General features: G+C 39.0%; 1 protein-coding gene across 5 annotated transcripts in view; it reads right to left on the reverse strand.

The window, feature by feature from the left end:
* The window catches only part of LOC139635106 (voltage-dependent calcium channel subunit alpha-2/delta-4-like), an 85,350-nt gene that overhangs the window by 3,581 nt on the left and 68,530 nt on the right, over positions 1 to 13,239 (reverse strand). For all 5 annotated transcript variants that reach the window (XM_071502096.1, XM_071502094.1, XM_071502092.1 and 2 more), the window contains 7 exons: positions 8,079 to 8,140; positions 3,707 to 3,721; positions 3,108 to 3,152; positions 2,852 to 2,914; positions 1,941 to 2,011; positions 798 to 873; positions 650 to 702 (listed from right to left, as the gene is read on the reverse strand). In XM_071502096.1, coding sequence (XP_071358197.1) covers positions 650 to 702; positions 798 to 873; positions 1,941 to 2,011; positions 2,852 to 2,914; positions 3,108 to 3,152; positions 3,707 to 3,721; positions 8,079 to 8,140 — 385 coding nt within the window. The remainder of the gene's footprint in view (positions 1 to 649; positions 703 to 797; positions 874 to 1,940; positions 2,012 to 2,851; positions 2,915 to 3,107; positions 3,153 to 3,706; positions 3,722 to 8,078; positions 8,141 to 13,239) is intronic.

The raw sequence follows: 13,239 nt of genomic DNA on the forward strand, positions 1-13,239 counted from the left end.
TCCTGAATAAACAGGGCCCCTCTTCAAACTTACCACGATTCAGCCTGGGTTGATAACTGCACTTAAAGGCAATGGTTAGAAATTTTGCAAAATACACTTATTTGCTTTTTTGCTTTCAGCAGCCAGTTAGTTTAGCTTGGCATAAATACTGGAAGCCCAGGAGACAGCTAGCCTTGCACTGTCCAAAGCTAACACAATCCACAATATCCCTAAATAACATATTATATCTCATGTATTTAGAACATGTTTAAAAACTGTAAAAATTGAGGTCATGTGCTGGATTATTTTTTGGGCCAGACATAGTGACTTCCTGGAGTCTGGCTCTGGCCAAGAATTAGTGCATAGTACAATACTTTAATAAATAAGTATTTTATAATATAATAATGCTAATATAGTGTGACAATGAGGATATGATAGCTCATAAAGATAAGCTACATCTCTCATTCCAACAGCATAAATCAAACTAGACCAACTTTTATACATTTCACTGTTAAAGAGACATTGGGATTTTTTTGCGTGCATACTATACCAGTGCTGCCAACCAAGAAACAAACATTCCACTGTTTTAACACAAAAATTACAGCAAATTTGAACAAAAATCCACTATGTTTTGCAACAGTCAATTCTGGTTGCCTGTAGCAACACTTACAGTAGGAAGTTGGAGAGGAACCACTTGAGTGCTGAGGCCAAACCATAGAAGGGCTGAAGAGATAGATGGATAGATTGTAGTTACCGCAGAATTGATTGGACCATTGTGGTAATAACATCGTACACAGACATATATTTGCTCTACATACGCTGAGAAGTGGACGGGAGCTGCTGACAGAGTGTGAGCTCATCTTACACATGGCCTGGTAGTCGAACAAGGACACCCTGAGGAAACACACACACACGCACACACACAAAAGCACATGGTGTTGCTCTTCTGGCAGTATTTCACTGACTTACATCGATTTCTTGACCCCCCTGCAGACTATTACACACAGCACTGAATGGCTGAGCTTAACCTTTGTACAAGTCCTGATCCCTGACTTAACTTAGAACAGAAAGAAACCTGAAAGAAAATCATCTCTGTGCCGGAATGACTTTCCTTTTTTGACCCAGTGTTTCAACTATTTCTTGTTTTTCTACACAGTCGAGTACACAGTGATTGGTCCTTATGCAGGTGGAAGCACAAGAGCACATAAAAACACATACAATTTTGCAGATTTATGCACATACACTGAAAACATAGACACACATACACACACACAGAGCCACTGAAGTTCATGCATGCTCAAAACCTGTTATGTAACATCCTGTGTCAAATGAAGCATGCAGAAATCTTTTAGCTGTTTAAAAATAGCACATCACTCATGAGATTTCAGACATAAAAGACGGACAAAAAGTAAGAGGGGAAAAAAAGCAGCCGAAGAAACTCAAAGGGGAGCAAAAGGGAAAAGCAGGGATATCTATACCACAAACACCAAGGTAGGTGAATTAACTACCCTCAGCGTGAAGAGAGAACAACACAAGACAGAGACTATACCATAAAAACAAAGCTTCTGAGTCTCACTGATGAGAGTAAAGAACAGCCTCCAGGCTATGGGTCTACCATGCATACTGATGCACGGCTCAGATGAATTACAAAATAGGAAACATTTACAAGCCGACCTCCTGGTTAATTTGTAATACAGCATAGGGGTGACATGTAATCATGTTCATAAGCCCATTTCAAATGCATTGTATTATAAGCATTAGATACTGGGATGCATAAAATACCACTTTAATTTGAAAAGTGAGAACAGTTCAGCCTCTAGCCACGGAGATTTCAGCCCCTTCAGTACAAAGTAATTCCCTGTTCTTAGGTAACAGACAGACAAGACAGAGAAGCAGACAGGCGGACAGACAGACACTCAACTGTCTTTTAAACTACTCCATCAGGTGATGACAGGTATTACCTTTTGAACATGCCCATTCTGATCAGTGTGGTCATCACTGATCCGTCAATCTCGCCAAAGAACCTCCCCGCCTATCAGGAAAGAGATAAGCCAGATAAACGCGGTGTGAAGCGAACTGTGTGGTTGAACTTATTAAATCTCTGTCATGATAAACAGACAGAGGGAATATCAACTCCCTTCCTCGGTGCTCATCCTTCCCACTTTCACCTCAACGTGAACTGTATGATTAATTATTCATCAAAGTTATATTGTGTGTTGGTTCGCTAGGTATGTTGTCGCACATGATTTTTGTTGGAGAGTCTCTAGTCAGTATAGGTGGGCCACTGCAACTATCCCGACAAAATCCATGTGCAAACGTCTCTGAAACTTCCCTTATTAACACATTATATCTCCTTTGTTTAATCTGTCAAAACACAAAGTGTATAAATGACTCACAGTAATTCTGTGGAGCCTTGTCATCACTGTGACGTTGCCAGGCAACAAGCGGAGACCCTTCTAACTCTTGACAAGAAAGTGAATAAGAATATTTTCAAATATCAAAAACTATTCCTTTAATATATTTAGACTCGAACCTTAAAAACACATATGGGTATATTGTAAGAGCCAGACTTGAATGAAAATGTTTGCTATGATCAGTTACAGAATGGTTGGAAATGCATTTCTTGTTTATAAACTTTTCTCTCCTCAGATTAATTAAATTACAACCTTTAATACATTACACATAAAGGCCAAGGGAGGAGAACCCTGGAGTGATTGTGAGATGTATGAATGTATTTCTAAATACAGTTTGGATCGGTGATGAATACTGACTGTCGTAAAGTTCTCAAACAATCAAGCCAGAGACTAAAAAAGACTCCAGCTAAATTCTGCTGTGTCTGTGTAAGTGTGTGGGGGTTTGTGTGTGAACTCACATCATTGCGCAGCTTAGAAATTAGGACAAAGCCATTATTGTCAATCACGTAGCACTCGATATCCTGAGATGTGAGAAAGAGACAGAGACAGAATAAGTAAGAGATCTGAGTCAAATACAGCAGACGGAGATAATAATAAGCACAGTGATTCATATAATTATTGTAGAGTTAGATAACAAATGTTGGTGTTTCTGGGAGCTTGAATACCCAGATATTAAAGTAAAGTCGTAAATACATGCTGGCCTAATATACTCACAATGCTGTCACACCGAAGAGGACAAATCCCTTCTATGTTAGAGCACTGGAGACACAAAGAAGAGAAGATGTTTGCAAAGTCTTTCACCATTTCCAATCCTGATGTTCATGGACAAAATATAGGTGAAAGTGATGATTGTGACTGTGATAGGTGTTATTATCTGATGAGTATGTGTGTGTGTGTGTGTAGAGGAGGCCATATTTGTGTATATGAGGGAACGATTTGAACACATGCTCTGTCTGTGTTTGTCGGCGGAGGTGTTAGGCTTGAACATGTGTCAATGTCAACGAGTGAAAAAAACCCAAAAAACGTGTCTGTGTTGGTGAGAAGGCGTTAATTCGTGCGCGTGGTGTCCTGTCTACCTGAGATGTGCTCCTGGGTGTCTTGTTTGCAAGTTTGTGCACGTTTAATTTCTGCATGCCTGCGACTGTGGGGATGTGTGTGTGTGTGTGTGTGTGTGTGTGTCATCTGCTTCAACTGGGGTGTGAAGCTGACTTCACAGAGCTCAGCAGGTGCTGTGAAAATGTTAAATTTGGTCCTGTACAAAAAGTAAAGTGATGTTTTGAAAAATGAAGAGAGGGAAAATTATGCAGACTTACATCTGTGTCATTTGGCTGAGAAGATGCGAGGAGAGGAACAAAAAGAGACAAAACAACAGCATGGAGAAAAAAAGAGAGGAACATTACTTCAGTTAATGATGTGTAAGTCAATGCACTGACTGGACTGTCTTTATTCTTGCTCTGCCACTGTTAGCTTGCTGTTGACAAAGCTGTTTATCTAGAACATGTTTCAAAGAGAGACTGCAGACTTTCTTCAGTGAATGAAGACTCCCATTAAGAGGACCTGAACAAGGTCAAAAACAAAGTCTGTATCCTTGCACTCTGCTATGACTGTCCTTTATTCATATAAGCATACTTTTGATAATATAAAACCTTTTCTCCATTAACACTATCTGTACATTTTTACATTTAACAGTTCTGTTCTTCATCAGGTCATGAGTCAAAAAGTCATCAGTTCTCCTCTTGACTTTATGGCCACATCTTAAGTCTACTGTGCGTGCAGATTAGGTTCTATGGACAATATGTCTTTGGAATCATGGTCAGGCTATACAGAGCGTGTCGAAGTGTGAATGAGACAATCTATCATCCTTTTCAATCCTATTACAGCAAAGTGTCAGTCTTTCTCACTTGCTTCCCATCACCGCCTCCTGAAATAAACTATAATTCAGTGAATGGACTGACAGACATGACGATCCTTCCCCACACACTATGGTAAAATGGCGTGGTTTGATGGGGGAAGAAATTTGAGAGGAAACTAGAGACAGATGGGTGACAAATTAAAGAAAAAAAACTGAGTAAATGAGCAGAGAAACATAACAAATGCAGATGCTTCCACAAAGGTGCACTGCATGGTACAATTAAGCAATTAAGTGGAGCACGAGTGGCAGAGCCTCAGTCACTAAGACTGCTCAACGGGCCAGTGTTTAAATAAGAGCAGTGACTTAAGTGACATCTGTATTTAGATCTATGGGGAAGACATCAGTACATAGGGTTGGACAATGTGATCAACAGTGCACATTTGAGGACTGTGATGCTCGTGCATTACTGAGATATGTAAGAAAAAGCAGAAGAGGAAGTCTTCCTCAGGTGACTGAGATTGTCACTGCAGAACGTTTTCAGACTGTGTCAACAGTTACATAGAGAGGGATATTCTAGTGGGGTTGCAGCACTTAAACCCCTTATTACAAAGACAAATGCACATTTGAGAGTTCAGTGGTGCAAAAACTACAGGCCCTGGTCAACACAGACATGGAAAAAAGTGATATGGTCAGATGAGTCATCTTATGTCTCATACAAGTTCTTTTTCCTCCAGTGTCAGAGCCAGTTCTCTAAATCTAAGCAGCAAGTACAAGACTCTTCCTTCAGATCCTGTGTTGGTAAATGTGTTTCATCTGGGAGCTCCAGGAGGAGTCAAGGTGATGGTGATTATATTATTCTGTACTGAGCTTTTATATATGTGTATATATATATATATATATATCTTTTTTTTTTTTTTAAGATCAAATTACATATATACATTTTGAAGAAAGCTAGCTAGCTTCTTAAGATAAAACATTTTTAGAAAACCATGAAATAATTGCAAAACACAAAGAAAAAAACAAGACATTTCTGTTTCTGTAACTGCACTGATACACTTCACTGTATTTCATATTTCAAAAGTTGCAGTGCAGTGCTGTCACAAACACAGAAACAGTATGCAAGCACAGAGTTAACAAATATGGAATTATAGGCAAAGGAAAGAGTCTTCTCTGTGAGATAAAGAGCATGCCAACATGTGAATAGGAAAAAATCTATCATCTTCTGATTTCCATTACTCTCACTACATCTCCACTCACTGTCAGACAAAATATATCAGCAGTGGACTGTCAGAGACATACAGTGCATTACAGTGCAGGATTCACCCTGAATATTTCAATGTGATATATCTTTATAAAATTGTGAGTTTTGGGGGGATTTAACCAAGATGGGGACGTATTGCATCAGTGGTGCAAAAAATGAAGTGCACCTATTCACAGTGTTTTTTTTCTCTATGTATTTATACTTGTTTTTGTCTCTTTCACCGTCTCTCACTTGCTCATCCACATACACTATTTCTAAACACCACAGATGCAGACACACACTCAGACAGCAGAAGGAGCAGAGTGTGCTGTACAGTGATGTCAGAACATTTTCCTATTAACATTCTGACTGATTCGCATTAGATGGAAGCTCTGCTTTATTCTTACCCTCACTAATTCATAATTCATCAGCTAATAACATCTTATTTCAAGCTAGTCAACTTCCTGTAGCTATAAGGTCAGATAGGATTTCTACAACTTATGTAACTCCGTCACTGAGATCCGCAGAATATGTGGAAAAGGTCCTTGTCATTATCCTTTCTCACAAACACATAAAATGAAGCTACTTGGATGATGTTAGTAATTAAAGCAAACCAATTATTTGGTGCATGAATCATTAACTTTGCTTAACTGCAATAAGTTTAATGCTTGTAACAACTTCTCTGTAACAAAATTTATCTAATCTAAAATGAATTAAAATACAAAGATTCAAAGTAATCAAAGATATTTATGTTCTTTTTAACACAGCATTCACATCTACAGAAAAGCCAGTACATGGTGTGTTTCTTAATCAATTATTTATGTATGTATTTATTTAGCTCGATGGTTGTGGCTGCCATGTGTACTTCCTCTTGGGTCTAGGTATTTCATTCAGGATTTACAGTAGGTACAGTATCTTCACCCTCAAGGGAGCTTAACACTTAAAATAGACTGTACAGAGGATTTCACACAAACACACATACACACACACGAACATACACAGTCGAGACAAGCACGTACTTTCAGTGCACACACACACACACACACACACCCTATGAAATAAAGATGCCTGACAGTGAATACATGACAGGAAGATAATATGATTATGTAAGCTATCTGAGGAGAGGAGGGCGGGTTGAGGAGAGGAGGTGAGGAAAGAAGATGGGAGTATAGGAGATGAGAAAGGGGAGGAGGATTGAAAGTATTGAAGAAAACAAAAGGAGTGGGGGAAGAAGTGAGAAGGAGGAGGGGAGTAAATTGTGAATTTAGGCAGGAGAAGAGAGTCGAAAGTGCACACAGTTAATGAAAATGAGATTTTCTATGTAGCATAAATCTAGTGGATAACCAGGCGGCTGCAAATGAGTCTAATGAGTTCTTAGCTGAGGAATATGGACATAACGACATACTTGTGCACAGATGGCCATGCATATGGTCCCTGTCAACATGACACACACTAACATTAACAGGCACATACACATATACAGTACGCTATTATTCACACCTTCACAACCACACATTAATACACACACAAACACACACACGTTTGGGAGCTGCTAGCAGTGGTAGCTATCCATCATTTAATGACTAGCCAGCGGCCTTAATGCTCTTTTAACGGCTGTCATTTACAGCCACGGGAGCAGAGAGGGGAGAACGGCAAAGCTATCAGCAAAGGTGTAACGCCAAATTAAGCAAGTTTTCCCTGAATGAAATGTTCTCTTGAAGGTGTGGAGGAATACAAAGGATACCCCACTGAGACCAGTGGTGAGGAAATTCCCTGAGCGGCACACAAACCAGCCGCTGAAAACAATTCTAATGATGACATTTAATTTTTCAAACTAATGTTGTCAGCAGGGTATGCAGTCCTTTAATGGTGGGGGCAGCGATATGGAAAACACTGCATTGATCTTTGGATTAAACAAAGTTTAAATGCAGTAATTACCAACTAATGGAGCAGAGAAAGGACCTATAATCATCCCTCCCATACAGTCATATATTGTGTCAGAGTGGGCTGGCGGTTTAAGGGGATAATCCTGAATACAGGCTTGAAGCAGACGGTCTATTCATCAATAGCCATGTCTCTCCTGCAAGATACTGAACAGCTTCATATTCACTCATAAGACTTGAATCAGAGCAGTTGGTTCATGCCTACAGGTTGAAAACAAACATATAAACTGACAAGTAAAAAGATTCACAGATCACAGCACTTTCATACAATCTTTTCATTAAAAACACATTAAAAAACAAAAACAAAACAATATAAATCTAAACCTGAAGCAATAATGAAATAATAGCTGAAGTTCATGACTCATATCTTCAAATATAGATGGTGTTGACTGCTAAATGTCACTGTTATGAAAATGGAAAGTTGCAAGTGCATAAACCTAAAAGTCAGCTTATAATTATATTCAAGGATAGTTTTTTCCTTATTCATCCTTTTGCCAGCATCACAATTCTCATTTTGGAATGAAACTCCTGAGATATAAACTATAAAGGATTGATGAAAGGTCAAAGGTCCACAGGTTGAAATTCTGTCTCTGTACAATTTGTGGTGTTAAACTAAACACTGGGGTCACATTCAGCCTGTGTGTGTTTACCTGTGATGCGATGGCCCAGAATCTGGACTCAATCATGTCAAGAGTCATCTGGACACCGATGGCTGTAGAGCGAGAGAGAGAGAGAGAGAGGGGGGGGGGTCAATTAAGAACAGCAGAGTGTACCTGAACATAAAAAAGGAATGGAGTTAAATTTATAAGGTTGAAGCAAGGATAAGCAGGGGGAGAAGAAAGGTAAGTGGAATGAAGAGGATGAACACGAAGGTAAGGAAAAACAGGAAAAAGAAGAAGAGGATGAAGATGATTTGTTTAATAGTCATTTGATTATTTAGATGTGTTTGTGTATAAATGGATAGATTGAAGGGTAACACCCCTGCTAAATCACTGCTGAAACTGAGGCTTTGAATGCAAAAGTGCCTCCCTCTTATGAAGGCAAATGTCCACTGCAGATATTATCAGCACATGCTGAAAGTGTCATGGCAACAACATGGAAGCAGGAAGAAAACAAAGTACACCTCCTGTGGCTACACAGCGTGACCTTTCCAGTATCATTATAATTTTTTTGTTGCACCCTCTACCTTTGTATCCATTCTCTATTCTTAGTAGTGAGTTACATATCATGTGAGTTTCTACATTATTGTGGATCTACAACAGTTTTGGTTAGAAAAGTGAATATTATACTTCAAGCAAAAATAATTATTAGGTGAACTGTGAAACAATTAACTGAAGTAACTATGTCTCAGTTTTGATATAAAGACACATGATGCAACAGCATCCAAACCCTTTATTAGGTAGTTCAGTTGATTTTTTAAATTTTTTTAATTTTTTAACATTTTAAAGACAACAAAAAATCCAAATCATGATCCACTTACTGGCTTTATCTAGTCTTCATAAGTAGATGGAGTTTGCTAAGTTGCAATGCCAATGGATCTGTTGACATTTGGGCTCAATAGTATTTAATTAATAGCACTTTTAATACTTCTTGTCTGTGACGGCTTAGACCCGAGGCATCAAAATTGATTACGACTGTCTAATACAGCTGCAAGCTCTGGAACAGACTGGTAAGTAAACTTTTTTTTATATTGTTGGACCTACACTAGTTTTAATACTGTAGTTGCACAAATAGTAATATAGTGTATAAGTAGCGTTAGCGACAACATTTGAAGTGTGTGTGTGTGTTTGTGTGTGTGATAACATTTGCAGTTTAAGTGCTAGTGATTCCTTTAGTAGTAATGGTTGTAGAAGGATTAGTGTACCATAAACGGAGAGAAACTTAAATTCCAGCAGTTTAGAAGAAAGAACATTAATGAGCCGATTAATGTCCCAGGGTGAGAGACTGTATCTCTCTCTCAGCTCCCAGGCTGGAGGAGCAGAAGAAGACCTGCTGTACAGATCAGCTCTGCCTTCTCAATTCAAATTATGAAAATCCTTTTACAGTAACTGGCCTTGTGAGCCTCAGCAATGCTGTGTGAAGCGACTGTTCTTAGACACTGTGTGTGTCCATGTGTCTGTGTGTGTATGCACCTCTGCCTACAACATAGCACTCTCAGTCACAGAATATTAAGCCTAGAAGTAATGTGTGTTTGCACGTTTCTCACACACACACACACACACGGCGGTAGAGCAATTGCTTGTGTCAGCTTAGAGCTGTACGTCCATCAGCATTTCAGTCAGCGTGGTAATGCAAAAAGAAACTGTAATTGCATAAGTTCTCAGTGCACACACACCGTATACACCCACACAGACAACAAATACACACACACTGCGAAGGAAGATGTGACACTTCATATTAGCATCAAAGATTCAGCGTTTTTCTCCCAGCGTGCTTTGCACAGCCACTCAGGGAAAGCCTCACAATACGCAAAACACATATAAACACACATGCCTGCACACACAAACACATATCACTACTTTCACACATCCTTGCACATACAGTATAGGTACACATACAGCATGAGAGCAGGCACTAATACCCAACCACACACACATACACACCATCATGTGCTGTAATAAACACAGAGGGGGGAATGGTTACTGTAATGGAGTCAGCTTTATTATGAGAGAGATTAGTTTAATGTGGGGGGGGTGGGGACGGAGGCTGGGCCTTTTTAGGTCTGGTTGCAGGGGGGAAGAGGAAGAGTAAGGGACAGTATAAGCGGGAGGGGAAAAGAGAGCAGAGGGAAAGGGCTGCTTTAAATCTGTAATGTTAAATTTTCTCTATTCTTTTAACTTTTGCAATGATATCTCCTACAAATATCCCTACTGCAACATGGATGGGAAGTAATTCTGGTGAAAAATACTAAACCCTTTATATCAAAAAGTATTTAGTTTGTTTTTGGTCTTAACATAGCCAAATTTAGTCTGAAAAAAAAAAACAATAAGTGTTAAAAAAATCAACATGTGTAATATATATGTAATCATAGAAAGTAAACTCCTCATAATTTCATTACTGTTCATTATTGCAGGGGACAAGACCTCTGTGTACACAATAGTAGCTATAACCCATAGTTTCCATTCAGTTCTATATGCAATAGAAAATAGAATGTAATTAGTAGACTCATGAAATTTACTTGAACTTTGTAATCTGTCAACAACAAGCCTGAAAAACTTTTTTTTTTTTTTTGGCCCAAGTTCCATTACTGTTGTTAGGTAACAAAATGAAAGTAATCCAATGGCTGCCTGAAGCTGTAGGGGCAGCTGTGGTCAGAGCTATAGGCTGAACATAACTCACTCAATTATGCTTGCAAAATGCTATTAGGTGATGAATTATTGATTACTGAGGGTAAGAATAAACTGTCAGCTGTATGACCATGTAGGGATCATTCAGGGTATTACAGGGAAAAGGCTCTGACATGTTCTGTCTGAGGGAGTGTGTTTTAGTTTGTGAGCGTCTGTATGCATGTTTGGCTTATGTGTGTGTGTGTGTGTGTGTGATGGATTCTGTCCAATCTCTTGAAAATCAGTTGTGATGCTGAATCATGGCTGCAATCAGGCTGTAATCAGTCGTGTACACATAGAAGTCTGATCCGCTGATTGAGCAGTTGTTTATCTGTTCAGATCGTGTGGCTCCAGGATGGATGTTCAAAATTTTCCAAAATCTACAACAGACTGTGACAGAACTGTGTTGGTTTTGAACATAGAGGGCTTTTCGGTGCATCTGTGGAAATTTCAGCAACACATTTTCATGTGGTCTACCATTCTGTCACCCAGTGGAATCATATTTAAGGATGCTAAATCAAGGCCCTTACATTTGTTCCGAAGTATTTTTCTGGTGATTTCTGACATGTTATTTGTGAATTTTTCATTTCACCACTCTTCCACACACTCACACCCCATCTCCTCAATAGTGCTAGTGACCTTGAAGTCGTCTCCCTCCAGCATAATCTCAGTTAAAGTGTTGGAAGGCCATTATGGAGGGCAGGAGTAATCTGCCTTCCCTCTCTTTCTGAGTTGGAGGCTGATAGGCCAAATCTAATTAAAACCATCACACTGATCCCTGTGAGTGTGTGTATGTGTGTGTATGTGTGTGTGTGTGTGTGTGTGTGTGTGTGTGTGCTGTAATAGTTGTTCTTTTTTTCAAAATGTGTGTGTGTTGGCCTGTGTGTCTAGCTTGTGCTAGAGCATATCTTGTACACTCACAGTCTGAGTTGCAATTAGCATGAGCTGCCAATCACAGTGGAGTGCACTTTCAAAAGGAAATGAATTAATGAAGAAATAAATAAAAAATTTCAGCAACCAAGAGCCAGAGTTAATTGGTTATTACACTAACGAGATAGAGGGATGAGAGACGGAGGGATGTGAACTGTGAACGATGGCAAAAGAAAAGAATGTGTGAGAAAGAAAAGGGGGACTGGAACAAAGGTAAACAGACTACAGGCTATGAGTCTTACTGCATTATTGCCTCACAGGATTTTGCCCAGCAGAATGCGCATATTTACACTGTGTATGGATTGTAGAACAAGACAAGTAAAGACAGATACACAGATGGACAGGCAGGAAGACAGGGAATAACAAAACCTGACAGACGAGAGAAGGGGAGACGAAGACATAATCACACATAAGCACCAACAGTGTAAACGTCTGGCTAAGCAGGTGACACTGTATATTCATAGTGCAGTGAAGTTAAATGAATGAGGTTCTGAAGTATATATGCACTATATATGCAGTGTTAGAGCACAGCTGGCAGTACTGCATCAAGTTAATGAAGGAAAACTGTAAACATTTGGATGTATACAGTAAATGTATTCACTCTGATGATTGATGCCATCACAATACAGTTTATTATATTAAGATTATTGCATATCTACAGTGTAAATGTACCTTTAAGGCCCCTTAAATAATACTGTAAATTAAATGTAATTGTGGTTATTCTGTAAAGCTCATGCACTTGCAACTCTATCTCCTGAGAATTTTATTTACATACTATTCATTTGTGTTCATTGTGTTATCAACTTAATATGGAAATCAATCATCAATCAATCAATCAATCAATCAATCATAGCATAGCAATAAATGTTAAAACAATAATGCATCTAATAATGTATGTATATCTAATATGTATCTGCAAAGTTCAGTAATGTTCAGACTTAAAAGCAGCTGATAAAGTCAAGGGTAACGTGGCAGGAAGTGTTTGGACATTGCAGTAAACAGACCCTGATCTCCGTGGTTAAAGTCTGATACCTGTGGGGTATAAGGATGTAGCACTTTGTGGACTGTAAAAAATGCATTAGTCAAAACCAGTTAGTGGGATATAAACATAATTTTTAGGAGACAGGGCTGCATAGTCGTGTCACTAAAGCTTACTATAATTGAACAGAGAGACAGAAAGAGACAGAGAAAGGTGACTAGCTCTCTGGCCTTTTGCTAAATGGAGCAGCACGAGTGTCAAGTGTCTGACAGACTGTGAAAGGGAGAAGAAAGAGAGAAGGATAGTGGAAAAAAGATAGAGAGTGAGGGAACTATCTATCTATTTATCTATCTATGTATCTAGCTATTGTAGAATATCATAGGCCTTTTAGGTTGTGTTTTTTACTTGGTTGAAACAAAGAGTGGTGACTGTGCAGTTCTATAAATGGGTGCCTGTGTGTGTTCATACATTTTTGACATCGTTTAGTGTGTTTGTGTGTGTGTGTGTGAATGCATGTGTGTTGTGCGGAGGTGGCACAGGAGGTCAGTTTGTGTTAAATGACCAGTGAGCGGAGCT

The sequence above is a fragment of the Trachinotus anak genome, unplaced genomic scaffold (assembly GCF_046630095.1).
Source record: "Trachinotus anak isolate AG129_WGS33_773 ecotype Australia unplaced genomic scaffold, CSIRO_AGI_Tana_v1 ptg000018l, whole genome shotgun sequence".
NCBI classification, from domain to species: Eukaryota; Metazoa; Chordata; class Actinopteri; order Carangiformes; family Carangidae; genus Trachinotus; species Trachinotus anak.